Raw genomic sequence first — 26,055 nt, 5'->3', positions numbered from 1 at the left:
GAAGACAGAATTTATGTTTGATACCATCCCTTCTTCTCTCCAAATGTCTTCCTTTTTGAAGACATGGATACAGAGTCCCAAAAGCATGTGAAGTTCTTTATTGCTGTGACAAAGACAGGTTAATTTGCACTACTGACAGAGACCTCTGGAGTCACTTTGACACTACTTTACACTACTTTATGGGCACACTGAAGATCACTTCCTCTACGATAGGCATCACAGAACACAACCCTGTGTAACCCACAGGAAGTGTCAGCTGATTGAATCATCTGGCTTCCAGCAAAAAGGAAAGCCTGTATTGCATCAGCAGGCCTGTCTGCATCAGTGGCATGCATCGGCACAGCCTGCAACAAGCAGAGCCAAGATTAGCCGAGTACACGGCGAAAGCAGACTGGTGCACCGGCAACTTCTTTCCTCTCTTCTCCTTTCCTCTCCTTTCCCCGGGTACTGTAGCCCTATACATGGTCACGAGGAGATGGAGAGGTAAAAGGAGTGAGAAAGCACACCAAAGAAGACTTCAGTTCACTTCAAAGGTTTTCAGCAGGGTCAAGGAACTGAGCGGGGCTCCACTCCGCTGTGACGGGAGCAGTGATATGATTGTTTTGTCAGAATGAAATATTCATGGCTCAGGAGCCTAGCATTTGTCGGTGACTGCAAGGCGTTTCAGTGCCACAGAGGATGATTTGTGAATTATTTAAAAGCTGATAGGAGCACATACATTTGCTCTTTTGACAGTTGAGTTGCCAAAGCGTACATAGAGACTCTGGCAATCAACTATCTAAAGGGTAAACAAACATGAAGATGACATTAAGGGGTAAAACCTATTTTTATGCCCGTGATGTGAACTAACATTCAATTTATGTAAGATGTGAAACTAAAGAAGCAGATGCAAGTAGCCAAAAAAAAAGAACAGTGAGACCAGTGTCATCAATTACATCTTTATTTACTTTGTGTATTTTATACTTTTTCAGCAGTACCTGGAGTGCATACAGACAGCCCAGCTCGCCAATGCGCCTGCAGCAGGAGAGGCCAATCAGCAGAACCAAAGCCAGTGCCTCACTGCACAGGACACAAACAGGACATGGCCAACAGTGTCTCTCACAAGACAACTGATTCAGTGCTCAAGTTCGCCAGTACTACTGTAAAAGCACAATTATGTACAGACCTACAAGTCAACAGCCATCAGAGTGGGTAAAAAGGACTACTACTGTACATTCACGATAGGCCTCAATGTCCTTACCTATTTCCACTTTACGTTCATGTCTTTTGAATAATGAAGAGTAATAAAGCTAATGTACACTCGGCTAGATTACAATAATACCTGAAAAACTATCCCCTTTGATACAGTTCAAACAGATTCATGGCATTCACATTTATTGACATGGCTTTAACGACAGTGCATTATTCTGTTTACAGATGAGCAATGTGTACAAATAAATAAATTAGTTATTGCTTGTTTTGTACCCATTTTACTTCTTTTACAATCAAGTACTTCCCCTCAGTTTAACCTACCCATGGTTACAATTGACAGAGTACTGAAGGTGCTTACATTTTGAAATAAGGTGAAACTGCTTGTCTCTCCCACTACAGTGCAGTTAGTATGTATTTTGACATTTATTTACGTCCATATCAGGTGATGCATCTAGGAATCACATGCCTTTTTATACATAGCCCCCCCCCTTAGGGGATCAAAAGTAATTAGACAGTTGGCCTCTCAGTTGCTTCTGAATAATCAGGTGTATTCAATCGCTTCCTCGGTGCATGTATAAGAAATCTTTCAGTATCTAGTCTTGATTCTAGGCCTTTGGAGTCTGTTATTGCCATTTGTTAACATGAGGCCCAGAGTTGTGCCACTGACAGTCAAGGAAGCCATTATGAGGCAAAGAAGTAAGATAAATAAGCACTTGGAACACTTAACTTTTGGTCCCCTAAAATGGGGGGGGGGGGGACAAAAAAAAAAAAAAGGATGTGACTTTTATATCACCTGATATGGACATGAATACCCTCACATTAAAGGTGACAGTCTGCACTTCAACCTCAACCTTTTATTGTTTAATTTAAAATCCATTGTGCTGGACAACAGAGCCAAATGAACAGAAATTGTACCTGCTGTCCAAATACATACGAACTGTACTGTATATCGCATATCAGCCATTCTTACTTTTGAAGTTTGAATGAACCAAATGCAGGCTGTGTTTACATGTCAGTATCACTATAGGCAACAGCTTCGAAGTCAGTGCACGATATCTTTCAGTCCTTCTCTGTGCAGAAGTCATACCATCCGCAGGGATAGAATCGGTCATTAAGGTGGAATCTCTGGGTTTTTGCAGTAACTGAAAGCAATGCTTTTAGGCCAGCAATGAATAAGATTTTACTGGATGGCTCGGGTTTGAGCAGCTGCTCACGGAAGCATCTGGAAGTGAATGGAAAATTACAGACTACCTGCATAGCTCAACAGACCCACATGGCATGATCCTAAGAGATCACTGGGAGTCCGTGACTCCAAGGCCCCAAAAATGCATACAGACACAAATGGAAAACTACCTTCACTGAAGTAATACAGTTTACTGTTATGTACAAGACTGCACAGCCGGGGTCTAAAACAAATTCTCCTTTCCCTCCCTATCCTGCCTTCATAGAGACCTACAGGCTGAACGGTCAAGGAATCTCATATCCTTTTTCTATTCAAGTTAGTCATTCAGCCTGGAGAAGTACATCACTGGAAAAGTATTTCACAAAGGCCTTCCAAGGGATTTTAATAAGTGGGCTGTCGTTAACAGGAAGTATTGGCAGTAAGACACCGCCCAACCACCATGTCTCCTGGGGTCTGCCTATTCTGACTCACTGTGGCGTGGTGAGCTGAGGCCGGGAGAGCTCCTTTCGTGCAGGGCTACGATATGCACTAAATTCCTAGTCGTGCACTTTATTTTCGGTGCCATTAGTGAAGGGATACACTTGACATGAGCACTTCAACTTAGCGCTCTGCCCGTTTGGTGAGGCAGGCACATGAGTAGCAGAATACCCCTCTGCCGTTCGCACACCTCCCATCGTTTCAAAGTTCCTGAATGCGAATTTCACTGACGACGTTCCGACACGTGCAGGGCAAGTTCAAACTAAAAAAACAAAAAAACAAAAAGAAGATAAAATTGAAACGGTGGAGATAAAGAGATTCTGAGTCCTGAAAGATATGGGGTTCTTGAATGAAACGGTTGTTCTGAGAGAGAGAGAGAGAGAGAGAGGGTTTGGAGTGCAGTATCACTTCATCTCCGCTCTCTCAGACCTTCCACCCGGGGAGCCAGACTTCCGGGCTCCTTGCGACGATGGGATCATATCGGAGAGCCACCCGCAGGGCGCGGTGGGGCGCGGTGTGGGAGTATCCCCTGCTCCATACGGCTCCACACGCCTGAGGATGTGAGCAAGGCCACGCGCAAGGCTGCTCGCCCAACTTACAGCGCGTCAGTCTGTGGGTAGAGCGCGCTCGGTCACGGAGGCCGCGAGAGTGCTTAAGCAGAGACAAAGAAGGAGAGGAAGAAAGGGATGGAGATGGAGAGAGGGACAGGGGTACAGGAGCGCTAGGCATCCAGCAGGTCTGAGGAGGTGAAAGAGAAGTTCTGGAACTCCTCCTGGTTGACGGAGGGGATGAGTGCGTCTTCGATGGGCGTGAGAGTGGGCTCCTCTCGAGTGAAGTCCGGGTCGAAATTATTCACGTCCTCTGCCGTTTTCTGTGACGAAAATCAAAAGGAGAAGAGATTAGGACCACGGCTCAGAACAATAAACCCTCCCAACCCATCCCTCTGCAGTAACAGAGCACAGAGCCTCTCCTGTGGTTTTGGGTGGATATACCAGTCACAGATACCAGTAGCCAGGACACTCAATCAGTCTGTCTTAACAAGGGCTTAACATTGTATGTTACTGTTTGCTTGGCAAATGAAATTCTTACCCAACTGGCAAATCTCACCATATGACTCACCTATTGCCAATAAGGTGTGTCAAAACTGTCTCACCTCTTTGGCAATAGTCTTTTTGCAAAACAATAATAGAAAAACAGAGAATAAATCTCAATAAAAGACCAAAACACTGGTTGACGCTGACTTATTTTCGGTGTTTGCAGTGCAGGGGGAGCCCAGATAAAGGGAGACTCACGATCCTGGGTTTGAAAGGGGGCTCCAGCTCCCGGCGGTTCAGCTTCTCCCAGTCAATTCCCATGAAGAAGGAGTGGCTGACGATGGCGTTCTCCCCACCGTCAGAAGGCACGCAGCCCAGCCGTCGCAGCGGGTTCTTGGTGAGAAACTGTCGGGGAGAGGAGATTACTCACTCACACGCTGTCCGGGAAAGTCCGGGTCTGACACTACACTGCTTACACTCCTTACACTCCTTGTCACAGTCCACTTCACATTACATTACATTACATTTATTTGGTAGAAGCTACCAAAGTTGTTATATAGCTGACCCTTTTGTCTATAGTGACTTACAGTTGATTAGACTAAGCAGGGGACAATTCCCCCATGGAGTTATGTGGGGTTAAGGGCCTTGCTCAAGGGCCCAAAAGCTGTGCGGATCTTATCGTGGCTACACCGGGGCTTGAACCACCAACCTTCTGAGTCTCAGTCATGTACCTTACAATCCATATAAAGCATCAGTTATCCATATAGTCTAGTTCACATGGCAAATATAGGCTCAGTCAGTAAAGTTATGGCATGTCATGAACTAAAAGTGAGGCATGATTACTAAAATTATGGCAAAGAACTACAACATCAAGATGGAAAAACATCACTTCTCATCAGGGACAGCCCTGTGCTCAATGGACAGATGTAAGGCGGAAATGATTCAAATCTGGCATTGTCACTCAGTGTGCTGGTCAGCTTGCTGGCTTCCTCTGGTACGGTGGCAATATGTGGCTGTAAAGTAATTTAACCCCAGGAGCATAAATCTTTAGCCCCCACCTGTTGGCACCCAGGCCCCTGGGGAGCCCCCCTTCTCGCACATTCCTTACAGGGTTTGAGCACAGGAATACTGGAGATGGCATGAAGATGTTTCCCAAGTCAGAATATAGTAATGTTTGGTGTTATTCTGATTGGTTCAGTGCGACTGGTGTAATGGTCTAGTTTCTGCAACAGCAAACCTTGGACATCATAACCAACCAAGAACCAAGGAGAAACTTTGTGGAGCTCTGCCCCAGTGAAAGCCATGTGCCTCAACCCCCCTTGATCAGATCTCATTTCTTGGGGAGGCCTGGCTCCAAATTCCAAATGGTTATAAAACGCCAGATGGTTCATTGGTTCATTGCGGACCCATTTTTAGAGTCAACATCAAATTTTGGATTTAAGGAGACCAAACCAAGCAATCGGGGAGGATGCAATCAGACTCCCATGCACACCGTGCACGTAACTTCTATGTACAGGGTATCTGTAGCCAGACTCCCGTATGTAGCTTTTATTACCAGGTATGACTTTTAAGACTCTGTAATTTGGTTTCCTTTGCATGTATATTTTTATTTGGAACTAGAGTGTAATTATGTATGTAACCTGCCTGGTAAAATAAATTGTTAAAACTTGATCTGTGTGGTTTCGCTAACTGACACTCAATGTTACACAGGGAATGCTTGGTTACCCCCTCGAGTTGGTCTAGGGAGGATGATAATTTACGCTTAATGTATCACGGCGTATAGCACCCGTAGACCTCTGATGGTAAATCCCTCGCCTACGCGTGGTAGTTCATTCATGTCGAGAACAGCCGTAGCTAGTTGGTCTTCTTGGGTCCCTAGGCTGTAAACAGATATACCCAAGAGTAGCTATTCCTGCAACCTCTGTAATGACTGCAGATATCTAGTCAGCTCGTGAGACATGCACATAACGCGCAATGTGACATGCGGCGGTACCAGCAGAGGACTGTTCAGAAGAGTAAATCTCAGTACAGGATTCCTGCAGCGATCAAGTCAAAATTATAAATAAGACATCTACCAAAGGTAGATAACTAATCTAAATTATTACTCTAAATGGAGTCAGATATAACGAAGGTGAATGTATTGGCCCTATTGTGGAGATTCTTGGTCAGCCCAGGCCAGTAAAGAGCGGAAGGCAGAGTGGTACTACTGTCTTTGTATCGTGGTTTATTTATTGGCTGATCTAGACTCTCCGCCTAGGGGCCACTAATATTGAACCCTACTAATATTCTTTCAGCAAGACCAGAAGGACAAGCATGCTGATACCTTCAGCTCTTGCTAAATTCCATCGTTGGGTTAGCGTGGGGTTTTACACAGATATGCCATTTTATAAATCAATTTAACCTATAATGAGATAACTGCCATAGTTACAAATTGACAAACGGTCTCTTTTTGAGAGATCATCCATATGGCGCTTAAACAGCATTCATTGGAACGGTCTAATCATTCCTCTTCACACCTTTTGAATTTGAATAATGGCAAATATGACTTGTTTCATTAATGTACAATTGTAATCCACCAGAGAAAAGTCTAGTTTCAATAAAATATGAACACAGCAATGTTCAGCACTGCTGAATAAAAAATAAAAATAACAGTAAAAAGGAGTTACTACCAATCAGCCAACCAGTGTAGGGTGTGAAGTCAGTATTCAGGAGAACTGAGGCGGGATATGCAGTAGACCCCGGGATGAATAACAAACCACTGCATCGCACGCTGCCCTTCCAGAGGAAGTGTTGGGCGGCCAGCAGGCCAGGCACGGACTACCCTCGGTCTTTACAGAGAGCTATTCATCCAGAATGCTCATTTACAAACTGGAATTCCTCTGCTGCCTTCCTCTCTTCCCGTTTCTCTTAGCATGCTACAATAAACCTTTCTCTGCGCACATCTCTGAGGCCATGTACAGCTACCCAGGTTACAACACCATAGCACATCTGCACCTGGAGTCTACCATCTCACAACAATGCAGCGCACACTGCCTTCAGCATGTGTGACCTAAAACACTTATTGTAAAAGGTCAAATAAAAATGTTATAGAAGATATAGTTCAGGAGTTTCACGTCCAGTGAGCCAATTGGAGTGCAATCCACCAATCCAGCCCTCAGGCCCTGCCACTCCCCCAACTGACTTCCCACAGCCTGTGTCTAGCACCCACTCTCTGCCTCAGCTAAGGAGTGGAGCATAGCTCCACAAACCCAAATGACCTGACTGTAGAGTGGGGGAAGTGGGAGCCCTTCTCAGCAGGAGAACACCATAATTGTGGTTTCATGTTTGTTTTTGAGCCTGCAGGCTCTCCTCCACAAACTCCTGGGGGGGAGGCGGGGGATGGGGAGTTGTCTATGCAGAGGGAAAATAGTAAGCTGTTCTTTGACCACAGGGAATCCATTTAGGTTAAAGACGCAAAGTTTCCCTTCCATTATTTGCCCATTAAAGAAGCCTAACTGAGCACAGAGAACTGAAGTCAGATGATTCAACACTCAGTGACCAGACAACTGTGATATATCAACGCAGTCATCAAATCCAATTTACCCCGCAAAGAAATCCTAAAAAATCACCCAGCCAAAATAGGGTGCACTGTAATGCTCTTAACCTTCGTATCAACACTCAATACGGTTTAGCATTTTAAGCCAATGAATGGGATTAGCCATCACCGTGACATGACCGACTTCTGACTAACACAGATAAATATATGTGTTCACTGTGTTTATGCAAATGTCTCTGCAGTAATACTTAAACACTCAATATTTAAATCACTGAATACTGTAATGCGAGCTGAAGGATAATACTATTAATGCATTTATTCTAACCTGTGAACAGAAAAACCGAAAGTACTAATATACATAAATGAAAATATGAAATAAATAAGTGCATAGACAGAAAAGGTGACTCAGAATCCTGGCGACTGCAGTGACCCATGGCTCTGTAATGGTGTTGAGACACTACTCACAATAGCTATAAAACCAGGAACATGACAAACAGGACCAAGCTAAGCCAGTCCACCACAAAACTGGTCAGACCTGATCAAACCCATATATGGTGCATGATAATTTCACACACATCAGCCAACAGGCACTTGTTAGTGTTACCCAAAAAGGCTGCCAGAACGTCACTGTATTTACACAAACTGCCAAAGTATTTACGAGAATTTAACAGCTAAAATTCAAAAGGAAAAGGGATGGGCAACAGATCCACATGCCTCTGATCATGAGATCCTATCCCATTACATAATATTTCTTTAGCAGATACGTTTATCCAAAGAGATGTACAATAAGTATCCCAATATATTTAATATATTTAAACCAATATTGTATTTGTGCAGCACTGATGCAGAAGTCGCAGACCAACTCAACTGGGCAGGTGAGGTGGGGGGTGCATAAAACCTAGTGGCTATGGTGCTTGATTGAGACCTGGAAGGTTGTTGGTTCAAGCCCCAGTGTAGCCACAATAAAATCAGTGCAGCTGTTGAGCCCTTGAGCAAGGCCCTTAACCCCACATTGCTCCAGCCCTGCTTCGACAAACCAATGTAAGTCGCTTTGGAAAAAAGTGTCAGCTGATATCACTCACTAATGTAATCAGGCCCACCCATAGTGAAAGCTCTGCACTGAGGTGACAAAATTACATGCATAACATTCATTTCCTTCCACTCCACTAAACCCCTGCCATTTACAAAGAGCCCATTCAGGAGAGCTCTTGTAACGGGGTATATATGGCAGCCCCCTCAGTAAAACACTTCTCTGTATGATTTATATAGTGTGGACACAGTGAACTTTCAGAAGCCGGCACAGAGCTCAGCCACTCACTGGAAGACTCAGCATGTTTAATCACAGCTTTTCAAATACAGGGGAGTGCAAGCAGCTATGGCGATAGATTATATCTCCATGGTACATCTGTCTGGAGCACAACTGTTGAATTCTGTATCGTGCCGTATGAGAGCAGACAGATGGTACTCCATTTTGACCCAAGGCAGGGTGCTTCATTTATGCATTGTGCCTCTGTGCCATTAATCACATAGCCTGCTCCTGCTGAACGATGTACGCAGAGGGACCTCTCCCTCCACTCCCCAGGAGAAGAACTGAGTGGCGTCGTGGTGGGTTTACAAAAGTACAGGCCAATGTAATTTCCCTGCTGTAAAATCCAGCTATGCCAGCTTGACCAGCTTGAAAATTGAGTCATAAGCTTGTGTCGGTGGGTATGAGCTGGTCAACCAGCTAGGGCTGGTAGCTTGTCCGAGCTGGTAGTTCATCAACCAGCTACAAGCTGTTTCAAAACTTAGCTTAAGAATATCCAATTCACAACTATGTACAAGCAGGCTCTTAGATGGCTCTGCTGCCGACTGTCGGAGAGTGAAGACAGTCTGTGGTCCTCCTCCGAAACATGTGACTGTCACCAATTACTCTGTTTCACACCATAGTAGTAAGCTTCACACGCACCAAATGAGGGCCAAGGAAACCCATTCATGCGTGTGCTCAGAGAGCACCCGAACGGCCAGCGAACTATCCATAACGACTGCGTACCTTCTATATCCCTGAGCAATGCGAAGCCAATCATGTGCTACAGCCGCAGATTCAATCTGAGACTCTAGTGTTCGCTCATGCGTCGCAAGCAGCGCTACTACGGAGTGAGCTACCCAGAATCCCTCGGTGTTTAGTCTCTGAACAAATTCTGAGCGCTCCCGCAGTCAACAGTTCATCCCATGATCCTTGCAGGATCCAGCCACACTGCACCATACAGTACAGCCACCGAGTCCTGGTCAGGTTAGGCACAAAGAAAAAAAAGAAAAAAAACCTTTACGTTTAAACCGTGAAACACAAGCTACTTTCGACTTACACAAGCTAAACCGCTACACAGGACCACAGCACACAGAGGAGGCAGAGCCACAGTGAGAGGCACCGCTGTGGCTCTTTAAAGCCAGGGGGCAGATGAGAGGAAAGCTCAGCCCTCCGTGTGGCCTTGCCAGGCTTTACATAAGAAGTCACCGAGGGCGAATCAACACCGGAGAACCGGATCCCACTCGCTCCGGCCCACCGGGGGGCCGGGCTGTTATTTATAGCCACGGGACATAGCGGCAAACGTTGCCTTAATATAGTTATGTAAGAGCCTGAGCCCGGCAAGGGAACAGCTGGATAATGGAATTAGCGGAGAGCCGCTCGACCCGTCTGGCGCTCGCTGTCCGGGACCACGCCCGGCTCAGCCAGCCCGACCCCTGCTCTGTCACCAGCGCTGGTCACAGAGAGGACAGGGGGACGGCCTGCCTCCGGGGAACACAATATCAGCAGAATTAAATGAATAAATGCAACAGCACAAAGTAATGAAAGTAAAGTTTCATTAGATCAAGGAAAGAAAATATAAGAGAGAGAGGACTTTCTCTTATCATTGAAATAAGGTGGAAGACCCTGCAGCTCTAGCTAGGTTTTGAAACAGTTGGTAGCTGGTTGACCAGTCCAGACCAGCACCCTACTCATCATGGTTTGACCAGCTCAAGCTACGTTTTGAAGCTACGTCATTTCAAGCTGGTCATAGCTGGATTTTACAGCAGTACAAGGCAAGGTACAGGTCCCTGGTTTAATACATAAGGATATATTCGTGATAGTCAGCAATGATAAAATGGGCCAACAGAGCCCAATCTGGCCAAACATGATTACAACTCTCTGAGCTGCACGGGGGCGGCCATTTTGGACCAGTTTACACACAGGTGGCTGTGTTTGTTGGCAATGTTGGCAGGGGAACTCACAGCCCTAAGGATGGCCACAGCGTCGGTGCTCAGCCAGGAAGCGTAGACGATCTCCTCATTGAGGATGGCCTCAAACAGGTCGTCCTCGTTCTCAGCCTCGAAGGGCGCGTGGCCGGACAGCATCTCGTAGAGCAGCACGCCAAGCGCCCACCAGTCCACAGAGGGCCCGTACAGCATCTCCTGCAGGATCTGGGGGCAGAGAGCAGTTCAGCACGGTTTTATACTTCATGACTAAACCTCCTGAGAGCCTGCATCCTCAAACGAGGACACTGAATTTTGGCTTCCCTGAGCTCTATACAGTATTTCTCTTAATAATGTCATCCAAGACACTTGTATTATGCCAAATTTTGAAATACCTTTTATTTTCGTAAAAAAGATTTTTTTACTCCTGGGTCACACTCACTTATAGGACTTCTGCCTTCTGTTCCACTAAAATGTTTTCTCACTAAAATGTAGCCCTATGTCTCTAGGTGGTACACATAACTCTTTTAGCACTACCCAAGGACCCTTCAGTTCCTTATGTAAAATGTGTCTTTGTGCCCTGGAATTGCATTCCCTTTGGATGTCGTTAACATTGGCTGGTTGGAGACCGTGGCAAAGTCTAATTTATTGTGACGGGATCGATAATGGAATGGCTCTAAGGCCTTCTCCCCATGCTGGGTTCCATAACCTTCCTTCCCCAGAGTGCTATGTTGTGGGATTTTGAAAGTGCAGGCAAACACACCCACCCTAAAGCTGCACTCTTGATAGTCTTTGCACAGCTGCATTCAGTCAGGAGAGTTACGAGCAAGCGGAAAGACGCAGCACCGGCAAGTTTCAACACTGAGTGTGCAAACAAAATCTTGGGCAAGGACTACGCAGTCAAAGGAAGGTGAGTGTGCGGGAAGGGATACAGGACAATACCCCAGCTTGACCTGCAGACCTTCATATGACTGGGAATGCTCTCTTTTGGCCAAATCACTCACACCACAGTGGACAGGCACCATTTTAGGACTTTGTATGTTTTAACTTGGGGATGAGGAGGAAGACGTAGAAAAGGAAGTATGATAGAAAGAGAGGGAGTGAGAGTCAAACTCAAGGTCATAACTGAAAATTAACATCTTAGTCTCAGTTTCCCAGTAAATTACATTCTCAAAAGCCCTTCTCCCTGACAGATAGCATCCCAGTCAAACCTCCAGGGGGGTGAGTGTGGGACTGTAACTTGGGTGCCTTGGACCCCTACCTCCGGGGCGATGTAATCCGGGGTGCCACAGAAGGTACCAGTAGCCACGCCTTCGAACATCCCCTCTTTGCACATGCCGAAATCGGCCAGCTTGCAATGGCCGTCCTTGTCCAGGAGCACGTTGTCCAGCTTCAGGTCTCTGGAACGGGGAGTACAGAGATCACATGGCTCAGGTCTCCAGTGGAGAACACAGACAAGTCCCTCAGTGCGTATCCTGTTACCGCCCCATTATGAGGCTTAGCCCTGGTCCACTGAACAGAGCTGGGCCTTTTAGGTCTGGAATCCAAACCACCTCCATACTTAACTCCATAGGGCTCACATTAGTGGGTGTCCTGTTGCCTGCAGAACCTACAATCTGAGTCAAACTCCTACATTTCAAAAGCAGTAAATTTACTTAAAATTACCACATGAAAAAAAAGACCATGTTTATAATGACTTAACCAGCTACGGTTCCTTGGGCTGTTGTATAAATAGAATGCCTGACTTCAGACAGCACGTAAAGCAGGGAAATGATAAATTTGGAGCTTTGCTTCGGGTAATCTGTCAATCCAGAAAACATAGACGTCACAAACCATATAATAAATAGAGCCCCCAAATGAGGGAATGTATAAACAGCTCTAAATGGCAATTGTGCCTTCTGTGTACAGTGTGTGAAATAAAGTTATTAATATTCATACTAAAATGATGAATTTGCTGATTATTAGTCATGTAGAAAGGGCATGTGAGGACAGCACATTATTTTTCCACATTCGGGTCACGCAGTAGAAAAATTGAAGTGCACTCTTTCTGTTGACAGGAGCAGAATGACGAATGACAGACGGTAGACATGAGTCTTCACTCAGTGTCAGTAATTCTAATGTGCTGGAGGAGGAGGCAATGTCAATATTTACCCGTCCGCAATAGAAAAATAGGCCTTTCACACACAGCTAGGATTTAATGGGAAACTGTGAACACCCAACTGTCTTGGTATACCACAATCCCCTGTTTGTTCAGTAAACAGTGTGTGGACAGTCTACAGATTCTCATCGCCACTGTAGACTGACTGAGGATGTAATCCACATAAGCGATACACAAAACTTAAATGATTAGTTACAAAATAATGTTGGAAGAAGCGGCATGACACAAGAGGGCCATGTGCAAACAGCAGACGAAAATGAACTAACGGAAAGAGCGATGAAACAGCTCTGGATACATTCAGCATTTTCAAAAATAGCTGGAAAGATGAATAGTGTTTTCCCCCAGATGGCTAAGATGACGCAGAGGCTCCATGTATCGGAAGCTGTTCACGTCAGTCACCAGCCCCATTAAACCAGAGCACAGGCTGGTTTGGAAGATAAACAACCATGGTCATGAAACATCAACAAAACATCGCCATCCTGCCTCTTCCTGGTAAGAGCAAATACAGGGAAGGCCCTCCAGGGAGACAATGCGGCTGCTACCGGAAATCGTGGAGGCGGGAGGGAGGGGCAGTCTCCTTCGTGGCATTTTGACAAGATTGACGAAATATCTTAGATCTCAGAGGCAGAAAAAAAAAAAAAAAAAACACGTGATGTGTTCTCACTGGAACCAAAACGCTGGAAAACACTGCGCTCCTCCAACACGTGCACGCACCTGTGTTTGAACAGGGATGGAGCATTGCAGAGAGGCTGTTACATGCTGGTGCATGCTGACGGACAGCGGGCAGTGCCAGAGAGACGACATTGGCACACAGACCGGCCTGGCAGAGCGGAGGGCCCGCTCGGCTCCTGCTAGCGGCTGCTCTCACAGACCGCGCTCTGTTTGCTGGGAGACTCGCTGGACTGAGCGGCTTCAATGCGCACATTGTGCACGGAAAAGGTGCGCCAAGCCCTTCATCCTGAATAAACCCTTTACAGGAAACCCTTGAGATGAAACATAGAAAATGTGTGAGGATCTTTTTAATAGAACCAATGGAAAAGGGGAATCAGGCTGACATGAGGTCTGAGTGAGGAAGTCATCAATGCCAAGCTCAAATACACAGAATTTATTATGCTGATTTTTAAGTTGTGCACAATGAAAGTGAATGAAATGAAAGGAAAGTTGGGCTGTTGTGCACAATAGCCCAACTGTAAAAAAGGCCTGTATCAACAATATGTCACTCAAGTTTTAGTTTTAAGTTACCGTTTGCTTGACAAGTGATATTATCTTACACAATTGGCAGATGTTGAAACAAGTAAAACTGTCTCACCCTGTTGGCAATTCTTTTAGCAACAAAGTAATAGGAATTAGATTTGGCATTAACACAAGACACAAATACTTGCAGAGGATCTAAAGTGCAGAGGATCTAAACAGCCCTTGTGCAAATAGATTTGATACAGGGTGTTTCAAAAGTGAGGTCTCACAGGGGTGGACATATTTAAATCTGACCCCACAATTTCTTATCTATTTAAGTGGCAGTTTTCCGTATTGAGTCAACCAACTGCTGTCACACAGTATTTACTGCACTGTTTATTTATCATGCTCAAATTGTGAGTATTGTCCTGCCTGGTTTACTATAAATAAACAACTTTGCTAATCAGCTTGTACCTTCATGTGTGGGTTCGCACAGCACACCATGTAGAATCTCTCCCCAAACTGAAGACGCACCTCTTCAAGCAGCACCTCTCCCCGTCCCTCCCTACCTCCCTGTGAACCTTAATTGTTGTCTTTGTGATTTACTTTGTGTATCAGTATTTTTAGTTGGCTAGGTAAGCAGTGTTTGGATAGTTAAGTTTGGTCACTTTTGCTTTGTTTGTTTGTTTATTTGTTCGTAAAAAAAAAAAAGGCCCTGGTCCTTATCTTTGTTGTGCAGGCAGCAGTGTAAATTGTACTTCCCTCTAGGGTCTTTCAGCGCACTTATCCCTGGTTATGGGTATGCACTTTACACTTTGTTGTACGTCGCTCTGGATAAGAGCGTCTGCCAAATGTCATTAATGTAATGTAATGTAATTTTACAGGCCAGGTAGACATTTCTGGAAGGCTCACTACTGGCTGAATAAATGGGGACTTTCCACAGTTCAGTCGTCAAAATTACAACAATAAAGTATTACACGGTCTCATATCTCTAGCAGTTGAGTTTTTAATCTTATATTTAGTCTTATATCTAAGTTTTTGCTAAAACGGACAAAAATATTGTCAATGGAGTGAGACAAATTAACTCAATTCAAGATTTGCCAATGGGGTTAGAACATTTTTTTAAAAAGGATAACAAAAGTGAAACACTTTTTTTTGCTGCGTGACAGTGAAAGACATACAAGTGAAGTCTGCTCTGAGAGCCACCTCCCAGCATTCATAGCTGAGTGGTTTTATTAGTTTCTAATAATGGCACTGAATGATGGATGGGTGAGACCTTTCTTGCTTGCCACATAAATTAAGCACTTGAAGTACATGGCAGATGAAACTAGGACCCATTTTCTCATTGGCCTGACACACAACTTGGAGAAGGTGCCCTCTGAGCTATGGCAGAACTGTACAGACTGGTCTGTCTCCTCCTACAGTCTCCACTGAACACAATGCAGGCTCTGATCCTTTACCTGCCAAAAGCAAAGCAAAAAATGCATGCCTGGGCCAAAACTACACCGAAACACCAGGCTGTGAGTGATTACAGACATTGGCTCAGTCAGTAAGAGCAGTCGTCTGGCAGTCGGAGGGAGGGTTTCCGGTTTAATCCCATGCTGGGTGTGTCGAAGTGTCCCTGAGCAAGGCACCTAATCCCCAAATGCTCCTGACGAGCTGGTTGGTGCCTGGCCTGGCAGTCAGTTGCCGTTCATGTGTCTGTGAATGTGTGTATGAGAAGCATCGATTGCACAGCTTCTGGGCGGCCTGTAGCGTAGTGGTCAAGGTAAATGACTGGGACACGCAAGGTCGGTGGTTCAAATCCCGGTGCAGCCACAATAAGATCCGCACAGCCGTTGGGCCCTTGAGAAAGGCCCTTAACCCTGCATTGCTTACTCTAATCAACTGTATGTCACTCTGGATAAGAGCGAATGCCAATAATGTAATGTACATGTAATTATTAGGGCTTGTTACATCCATAACAAGCCCTAATAAGACAACCAAATTAAAACCCACATAGAATACCATAAACTGAACTAGTACAAAATTGACTATGTTCAGGGTGTGGATAGGAGAAAAATCAGCATGCAGGGCTAGGTGTCTTGCTCAGGGACACTTTGACGTGTGATCGAACTGCCAACCCCCTGACTGCCAGAAAACTGCTCTTACCACCTGAGCCAATATCTCCCATTTCAACTTGAGAAACACCAGGCAGTCAATTTAGTGAGATAAGGAGGGGCATGGCTGGGCACCAGGGAAATCATCAACAATAGAATTGCAACAATCCAAGTTTGAGAGTACTAGGGTGCGGCTTAAGAGCTGTGAATCATCCCCTGCAATACTCAGTTACTTCAGCTTCACAATAACAACGGGCATACACCTGTACAATTGCGTTAACATCGTACACATGTTAAAGTGGTCATAAATCCTTGCTTATAACCTTAACAGTTCACATTTCAGTTATACAAGGACTATAGGATTGCTAGCACACCTCAGTTCGCTATAAATAAACTCTGTAAATAAACAGTGTCCACATGGGGGCCCGCCCAAACTTAGCACCTGTGTGTTACTGTAAATAAGCCTCCTTCGCCTATCCACAGCTGCACCTGCACTTCACTCAGTGTGAGAGTGTGTCTGAGTGGAGTGGATGTGTAGCTACAACTGTGCGACAGAGCAGGTGAAGCTACTAGAACAGGACTGAGCTTTGGCAGAACTTGAAGAGACATGGAGAGTGTAAGTGCCTTCACAGCAATAAACACACCGCCCGCGTCGGACTAGTTCAAAAACTCTAATCTACTGTAGCCTACTCTAGCCATCCCTATTCTGTGAGCCGAGGTTAAAAACACCAAGTGGCTCTATGCAAACCTACAGAGAGGAGCAAAACGGTTTAGTTCCGACTGACCTAATTCATTGCTCTGCTTTAAATATTCAGTTTCAGTTTACGCAAGCTAAAATCGTACATATTTCAGTGCACACAGGATGTAATCTCATTTCAGAATGTCTACTGGGGTGCTGTGATGTTGTTGAGAACAACTTCACTGCCTTTTTTGACTAACAGCAGCCTTATGTTGGAGTGCCTAAACAGTAATTACTCCACTACAGAACTGTGACACGACAGAGTCGGGGGGAGGGGGGTGTTACAATCTAAACAGGCCTCTATTTGTATTTTGTCCAAATGCAGGGCTGACCAGGAAGAGGGTTCGGGAGCCCAGGCCAAATGTATCCCAGTATACAAACTGTAAATGCCAATGATGCAAAAGATGGCACAGCGTAAGGTAGATTCTTAAGTTTTGCTCGGCAAAGGCACTGGCATGTTTTCCGAGAACGCTGTACTCTTCCAAAACATCAATTCTAAAAATGAGAGCTTTGTATGATTACTTTGTATGATGATTTATTTTCTTTGCTTATTCAGGCACAGCCACTGTTGACCCAATGAGTCACTTCCTGTTGACATTACCATTCATCTTAATTACAGGAAATACATCTGAAATCCGATCTGCCATGGAAAAGGCAAATTCGATTTCTTATTTTTAAACATATCGGCAGGGGGTCAGATGGGTTGCAGTTTTGTACTTGTCACTTACTAGGCAGAAACTAGCAGTTTCCTGATCAGCAGTTTTATTAAAACTTCTGAACATCCTCATTTCACTGCCTTTCACGCATCTGTTGTGAAACATTTGTAATGTAAAGTGAATTAACTGCAGAAATTCTCAGAAAGGGAAACGGATGTTTTACAGATGAATTTCAGCTAAATTTCCCCACACACACACACACACACACACAAAGTAAAGGGTAAAGGGTTAAGAGTACAGAGGGAAGATACAAAGAAGGTGCTATATATATACAGTTAATATTGTCCATGGATAGGTAATAAACCTGCCACTCAACAAGCCTAGCTAGGTTTTTGGAGACATGCTAATTTCTTCCCTGAAAAAAAATACAAGGCATCCAAAATAATTAAATGAGCTACATCGTGCAGTATCTGCTGCAACAGGCAGCAAGTTCACCCCAAGCCATGTCTTTTTTAATACACAACCCCTACTCCAAAAAAAATAATAAATGTGTGTATGCCTTTAAATCTTAACTGTTAACCTGTTTGTGGTGGACTCTCGTTGGCCGCATGAGCCTGTGTAAAAGCTATGAAAAACTGACACCTCTTCCGCTGTATATAACATTACAAATTCCAGATATCTCTTTGTGAAGTCATTTTAACTTGGTTAAAATCATTTTAACAGCTCCCGGAAATTTTTGTGGTTTTAGAACCGTAGCTTTTTCAAACCGTGGTATACCATGAAACCTGGAAACCAGCCCATGACTATCCAAAAGGGAAATTTCAATAAAATAAGTTTTAGTAGACACTTCATCCTCTCAGTTTCTTTGTGTGAATACCTATTTTGTATTCACATACAGTCAGGGGCATCACAGTGGCAACTGTGGAACCGACTACCCCGAGCCCAGGCATGGACGGGAGGAGGGGCCCTGAAATGACCTCAAAAATGGAAGGGGCCCACAGAGAATGCATTTGCTCAGGGCCAAGAATTTAATTCTACACCCCTGCAAACAGTTGTCCAGGTGTTGAGAAGTACGCATTTTGGCCTTACAACAGCTGGAATATGCACATGTAGATCGTATATCTACATGTGCATATGAGTGAATTCAAATAAAGGGCAAAACATGGAAGGTAATGTAAGATAATGAGACAAAAAAAAAAAAATATATATATATATATATATATATATATATATATTTATTTATTTCATGTGAAAACAGTTTGGTAGGTGTCATCAGTGATCATAATGCTTACATTTCAGTTGTGGTGATTTATAACCGGCAAGATCCGTTCCGTCACCCACCTGTAGATGATGCCCTTAGAATGCAGGAACATGAGGGCGGAGGTGATCTCGGCTGTGTAGAATCGCGCCCGTCCCTCATCAAATTTCCGAGACTTCTGTATGTGGAACATGAGGTCGCCCCCGTTCACAAACTCCATGACGAAGAAGAGACGGTCCTGAAACGCAGAAGGTCGGGCTGGTGGGTCAACAGAAATATGCTTATGCACACACACTCGCACTTTACAGATGATTCTTCCCCTGCAAATGTGGCCTACAACAATGCCATAAAAAGTATGAAATAATTGAGAGAGTAAGAAGGATAAAGGCCAGCACTCAGAATATAGATACTTTTATATGTTTTAAATAGTAGCAGTCACAAAAAGTATTGAGTATTAAAAGTTAAGTATTAAAAACATATAAAACTATCTATATAAGTTTTTTTACATTGTATGATCCCAGGGCTACAGTACCTGCAAACAATACGTTTTTTGAGTTGAGAACGTCTTTTTCTGCTGGAGTAAGATGGGACTCATAGACACACAAAGCCACGCTCTGAACACTCAAGGAACACTCAAGAAGGGGAAGAATGAAAATAAGAGTTCAGCTTTTCCCAATGCTTGGGACTTTCAGCACCAAGAGGGTCTCTAAACCCCTGCCACTTATGCATGTGAACGGAGAAAGAATCTCATTCTGCTGGAAAGAGGTCTTGAGGGGGGAAACTGTCACTTTCATCAGTGCCCATGAAAGATTAATGTCCAATATCTGCTGCAAACGGAGGGCTCTGCAATACTGATGCCCTTGGTGGATGAGCACATACTGCTGTCATAAATCTCCCTTTATGGCTCACAGACATCACCCAGCGCCACAGGACATGTAGCGCGCACACACACACTCACAAACACGGAAACGGACACTCACTCACTCACTCACTTGCACGCACGCACGCACGCACGCACGCACGCGCACACACACACACACACACTCGCTCACTCGCTCGCACACACACGCACACGCGCGCACGCGCGCACACTCACGCGCGCACACTCACGCGCGCACACTCACGCGCGCACACTCACGCGCGCACACTCACGCGCGCACACTCACGCGCGCACACTCACGCGCGCACACTCACGCGCGCACACTCACGCGCGCACACTCACGCGCGCACACACACAGAAACGGACACTCACTAATGCGCAGATATGCACACGCGCGCGCGCACCACACACACCCACCCACCCACCCACACAGACACATGGACACACACAGACACACACACACGGCCACACATGCACACTGTTTCATCAGCAGGTTTCCATACGAGTTCTCTGATAATTGATAATAATATGATAATATCTGCTGTACCTCTCTAATGGCTGGGGAGCAGACACCCCACAGAGCCTTACTCTCAGGTGTCACGCACACTCACACTCAGGCATACACACACGCACGCGCGCACACACACGCACATACACATGCACACGCACACGTACACCACACACTGTTTCATCAGCAGGTTTCCATACGAGTTATCTGATAATTGGGCTCCATATCTGATGGCTGTGGCGCAGGCATACCCCACAGAGCACCACTCTCAGGTCTCACTCACACTCAGGCACACACACACACACACACGCACACGCTCACACCCACACACACTGTTTCATCAGCAGGTTTCCATACGAGTTCTCTGATAATTGCTGCACCTCTCAGATGGCCGTGGAGCAGACATACCCCACAGAGCTTCACTCTCAGGTCTCACTCACACTCGCGCACACACACTCGCACACGCACGCGCACGCGCTCACACACAGACACACACACACACACACACACACACACACACACGCGCACACACACTGTTTCATCAGCAGGTTTCCATACGAGTTCTCTGATAATTGCTGCACCTCTCAGATGGCCGTGGAGCAGACATACCCCACAGAGCTCCGCTCTCAGGTGTCCCTCAGGGGAGGTTGGAGCAGCAGCCTATGTTCTCAGGGCTGCTCTACCACCTTATCTATTATTAACAGACAAACGTGTCCTGTGTGAACTCAGTCAACTCAGCGCCAGACAGTACTGGCACCATGCAGAGAGCCTCACACACAACCACACACATACACTCATATCTGCTCCCCTCCAGTCCAGAGTGCTTTCTCTGCCTTTCCCAAGCAGTGCCGTTTATCTCTGAGTTTACAGCAGTAACGATATTAACTGCAGAGCATTAAAAAAACAGCCTCATCACCAGACCCCCACACCTCTCTTCCAGCGAAGGGAGAGAGGGTTATAAACAGGAGAGAGGGATATAAACAGAACGGCGGAGGTTCTTGCCTACGGACATGCCCTCATTACAGTAAATTACTACAGGATCCACGGCGCTTTATCAGTCAGTCCATTCGGGGGAAATAAACTGCTGAACTCTTCCCAGAACTGAGGGTTTGACAGTGAGGGGGCATTGGGGGTGAAGTGAGTGCAACTACCCTCATGAGGCAGAACTGAAACTTGGACAACAAGACAATTGTCCTTCCCATCAGCACTCTCCCCGCTGACATCACATTTGCTCAGCGATAGGATAAACAGACAGACCAGACAGCGGGTGCCTTTGAACTCACCAGATGACTGCGATACACTGCTACGGGTGGGAATAACATTCAGATAAAGGCCAAGATAACACACAGACGAGTGGAGAGAGTGATAGTGATGGAGTGGGTGGCATAGAGAAAGGGAGGGGGAGGGAGGGAGAAAGAGGGAGGGGCAGGGAGGGAGAAAGAGAGAGAGAGATAGATAAGGTTAAGAGAGAAACAGAGTTGCCTCACTCTTGTTTACGCCCCTGTCAACCCCAGGAAATATGATGTGCTACAACGTCAACACTCCATGATGTGCTGACCATCGTTTCCAAACCCGAATAGCACAGATTTTTCCCACCCATAACTCAGATCCCAGATCCCAGATCCCAGTTTAGGAAATCACCCTGTGCCCAAGCAAGGACCATATCACTGACACTGGAGAAACTGAGACCACACGGTGTACTGTATTTCCCCCTACAAACCGGCTGTGTGTGTGTGTGTGTGTGTGTGTGTGTGTGCCTTCGTGAGTGCAAGTGTTAGAATGAGTGTATGTACAGGAATATGAGTGTGTATGTGTGAGTATATGTGAGTGTGTGCATGTGTGAGTATATGTACAGGAACATAAGTGTGTATGTGTGCTCGTGGAGGGGACAGTAGTGGTGAGTTTTCAGTCTATGGGTACATGCAGTCAACGACTGCTCTATTTAAATATTTCCCGAAGTAGAGAGATGGCTGTCAAGCAGCAGTTAAGGCAGATTAGAAGTGACCTTGAGAGATTAGTTCTGGCATGTGGTGGAACAAGCTCTAGAGTCCCTCCCTCCCACACTCTGACCCACAGACAGCGAGCAGTAAGTACGAGGTTAACTGCTGCCCCCTCTTTAAAGTAACGAACATTGCAACCTACGGATTTAAAAACATTATCCAGCAGCCATTTTAGTTTGCAGAAGCAGTACTGGCTTTACTGCACAGAATGCTTTTTTCTTTTTCTTTTCATGTTCAAGATTTTAGATCAAGCTAAGCGACAGCATATTCTCTAGTTTATCTCATTATAGTGTCATACAGTAGCTGTAGATGGTAGAAGAGATTTAAGCCTGAGTACAAGTGTGTGGGTGTGCGTTTGTAAATGTGTTTGTGTGTTTCCTTGTTAAAAAAATAAATAAAAATTAAATAAAAATTAAAATTGGCCCTCGTCCCTATCTTTGTTGTGCAGGTAGCAGTTGAAATTGTACTTCCCTCTAGGGTCTTTCAGCAAACTTATCCCTGGTTATGGGTATGCACTTTGTTGTACGTCGCTCTGGATAAGAGCGTCTGCCAAATGCCAATAATGTAATGTAATGTGTATTTTGTTTGTCTGTAGCTGTGCGTCTGTGCATTTGTGTGGGTGCACGTGTGTGTGTTTCTGTGTGTCTGCCAGCCTGTTTGCATATGTGTGCGTATGTGTGCGCATGTGCATGGAAGTGTGTGTGTGTGTTTTTGTGTGTGTGTGTGAGTGTACATGTGTATGCGTGTATGTTGTGCGTGTGAGTGCATGTATGTACAACATAACACAACACAATGACTAGAGCAAGTCATTCAGCCCAGCAATGCTCCACATTTTCTTCCACGAAAGTGTACCTCCTGCTTAGTTTTCCTAGAAGCTAAACAGCATCGAGCAGCGTATCAAGGCTGGTCTGTAACCCCCCCAGGTTTGCTGTGCGTGTGCCCGTGTGCGCCGTCCTTACGGAGGTCTGGAAGCAGCAGTAGAGCTGCGTGAGGTAGGGATGGCAGCATGCTAGCGACAGAACCCTCTTCTCCGTCATGGTGCACTCCACGTCATCGTCCTGCAGGATGATGTCCTTCTTCAGCACCTTCACCGCAAACACGCGCTCCATGCTGTTCAGCCGAGCCAGCATCACCTGGGGCAGGGGAGACACAGGTCACCATCACAGGAACGCCACGTGCAGCATCCATCCCATCCATCCATTATCTTAACCCGCTTATCCTGAACAGGGTCGCAGGGGGGCTGGAGCCTATCCCAGCATACATTGGGCGAAAGGCAGGAATACACCCTGGACAGGTCGCCAGTCCATCACAGGGCACACACACCATTCACTCACACACTCATACCTACGGGCAATTTAGACTCTCCAATCAACCTAACGTGCATGTCTTTGGACTGTGGGAGGAAACCGGAGTACCCAGAGGAAACCCACGCAGACACGGGGAGAACATGCAAACTCTGCACAGAGAGGCCCCGGCCGACGGGGATGCGAACCCAGGACCTCCTTGCTGTGAGGCGGCAGTGCTACCCACTACACCATCCGTGCCGCCCGCCACGTGCAGCAATACACTGGAAATATTTGGACTTCTTGAAAAATGTTCATGACACATACTGTAGAAATGTATTCTGTAAACACAGATATCAGAAACAGCCAATAATTTGTGCATCAACATATATTGTGAGTTGTTGTAATATGCTAAGAATGCATGTTATTTCAGTATCACTGTTCACCAAATAATAATTCATATATGAATTGACTTAAGAATGAAATAAGTCAGTCTTACATTCAGATTAAAAGAAAAAAAAATCCTCCCAGGTATAAATAATTATTAGCTTATTTTGCTGTTAGCTTGAAGTAAAATTCTTACCCTATCGGCAAATCTTGAAATGAGTTGAACGGTCTCACCTTATTGGCAACATGTTTGTCTTGTTTAGCAATAAAATTAGATTTTACATCCAAATATAAGTCTAAACAGCTGGCGAGTTATTTTTTGGTTTTTGCAGTGCAGAGACAGAGAGACACCGAGGCACTGCATCTCACCTTCCCGAAGCTGCCTTTGCCCAGCACCTGCAGGAAAGTGAAGTCTAGGATCCCAAAGCGCCGGGTCGGCACCTCCGAGTCCCTGCTGCTGCTCTCCGGCCTCGAGCTGTTGCTCCTGGAGGGGCTTTCACTGACACTGTTCGCCTGGAGGAAGTTACCAGCAGGCTTCAGTACTCTAACAGGCTGACTGTGTGTGTGTTCACACAAACCAACAACCCCGAGCACATTCACATCTGAGCATGGGGCTAAATCAACACAATACATTCAAGTTCTTTATACAACAAAGTTTTATTATGGTTTAGTGGCGCAACGACAAAAAAAAAAAACTGAATGGTGCCATCTATTGGAGACGAGTATGTACTACATCACTTTATTAGAAGGCACAATGCACACAATTTTCAAGTGTGTGTGTGTGTGCATGTGTGTGTGTGTGTGTGTGTGTGCAGGTGTGAGTGTACACATGTGTGCGTGTATGCATGTGTGTGTGTCTGTGTGTATACGTGTATATGTGCATGTGTGCGTGTGTGCGTGTGTGTACGTGTAGAGGGCTTACCACAGAGTTTCTTTTTGAGAGTCCTCCTGGCTGTAGTCCCATCTCTGCTAGCTTTTTGGCTAGCTCCACATTGTTGACACCGCAGCTAGGCGCTACATTACCCTGGCAGCGGATGTGTACGTTCATCTTACAGACTGAAGATACGAAGATACAAACACACACAAACACAAACACACTTCTGTCAGCAATCTTCAACGGTTATCATGTCCTTGTCATCAGCCACCTCAGTTCAGACACCAATGCATTACGGTATGAGACAGCCTAAATTTATATCAGGGAAAAGAACCTGCCAAACAAGGCCATCATTCAAGCCATGATTTTCACTGATCAATATCAATATGACCATCAGAGAGGGGAAAAAACCAAACAGTTGGCAATTCGACAAAAAAGGAAGGAAAGAGTGAAAGAGGGGTAAAGGAAAGGAGATGGAGGGAGAGGTTCTCACTCTTGCAGTGCAGGCCCTGTTTGACGATTCCCCACAGGAGCGAGCCACAGTGGTCGCAGAAGGTGGGCACCTTGTAGTTGTGGACGTTGAACTTGTGAGGGACGTTGATGCTGAAGCCTGGGGCAGTGGGCTGGGAAGAGAGGCCATGCATTAGAGCTCATATTCCAGCCCCCTTTCAACACACCTCCAGGTCTCCCGCACCACCATTTCCACAGGCCAGAGATCAATCAGACACCCATTCTGTGAACGCACACATGCTTGGGTGCGAGCGGTTAAACATTCGGACAAGTGTGTGCACTGCACCCTTGTTAATTTCTACAGAAGAGGACAATAGTGAGATAACTCTTCAGCACGTTTTCACCAGAAAAAAACATTCCCCCTTTTTTAGAATATGATGACAGCAACTGGTCTGAGATTTAGAGGAGTAATCCTTCACCTCATTTGCACCCACAGCTGGTCAGCATACCGTACATTTACATTTTACATTTTAGTCATTTGGCAGACGCTTTTAATCCAAAGCGACTTACAAGTGCATAGGTTCTACCATAAGTCAGAGCATCACATCCAGAAACTAGCAAAATACACAGGAAATGCTGTTCTAAACATAGTTGTCATCAGAAGTGCTTTTTTAAATTTTTTTTAATTTTTTTATTTTTTGGGGGGGGGTTAGACAAGGATAGGGATATCAGAAAGGAGGGGCAGGGGAAATCAGGAGGGAGGACTAAGGTAGAGTTTGAAAAGGTGGGTTTTGAGTCTGCGTCGAAATAGGGGGAGGGATTCTGCTGTTCTGACAGTGGTAGGCAAGTCATTCCACCACTGAGGAACCAGAACGGAAAACAGGCGTGAACGTGCAGCTCGACCGCCAGGTACACGTAGAGAGGGAACCGTAAGGTAGATAAGGTAGATATGAGAATACA

General features: G+C 45.5%; 1 protein-coding gene across 1 annotated transcript in view; it reads right to left on the bottom strand.

Annotated features, from left to right (window-relative positions):
• Nucleotides 1-922: 922 nt before the first annotated feature.
• prkcha (protein kinase C, eta, a) overlaps nucleotides 923-26,055 on the bottom strand; it is a 46,124-nt gene continuing 20,991 nt past the window's right edge. The window contains exons 6-14 of the mRNA XM_061234630.1: nucleotides 25,139-25,268; nucleotides 24,694-24,827; nucleotides 24,141-24,284; nucleotides 23,061-23,234; nucleotides 18,797-18,951; nucleotides 11,892-12,030; nucleotides 10,670-10,858; nucleotides 4,144-4,290; nucleotides 923-3,722 (exon numbers count right to left, since the gene is read on the bottom strand). Coding sequence (XP_061090614.1) covers nucleotides 3,573-3,722; nucleotides 4,144-4,290; nucleotides 10,670-10,858; nucleotides 11,892-12,030; nucleotides 18,797-18,951; nucleotides 23,061-23,234; nucleotides 24,141-24,284; nucleotides 24,694-24,827; nucleotides 25,139-25,268 — 1,362 coding nt within the window. The 3' untranslated portion in view covers nucleotides 923-3,572. The remainder of the gene's footprint in view (nucleotides 3,723-4,143; nucleotides 4,291-10,669; nucleotides 10,859-11,891; nucleotides 12,031-18,796; nucleotides 18,952-23,060; nucleotides 23,235-24,140; nucleotides 24,285-24,693; nucleotides 24,828-25,138; nucleotides 25,269-26,055) is intronic.

Source organism: Conger conger, chromosome 1 (assembly GCF_963514075.1).
Source record: "Conger conger chromosome 1, fConCon1.1, whole genome shotgun sequence".
In the NCBI taxonomy this organism is placed as follows: Eukaryota; Metazoa; Chordata; class Actinopteri; order Anguilliformes; family Congridae; genus Conger; species Conger conger.
The sequence above is the reverse complement of the archived record's forward strand: the minus strand, read 5'-3'. Positions and strand labels throughout refer to the sequence as shown.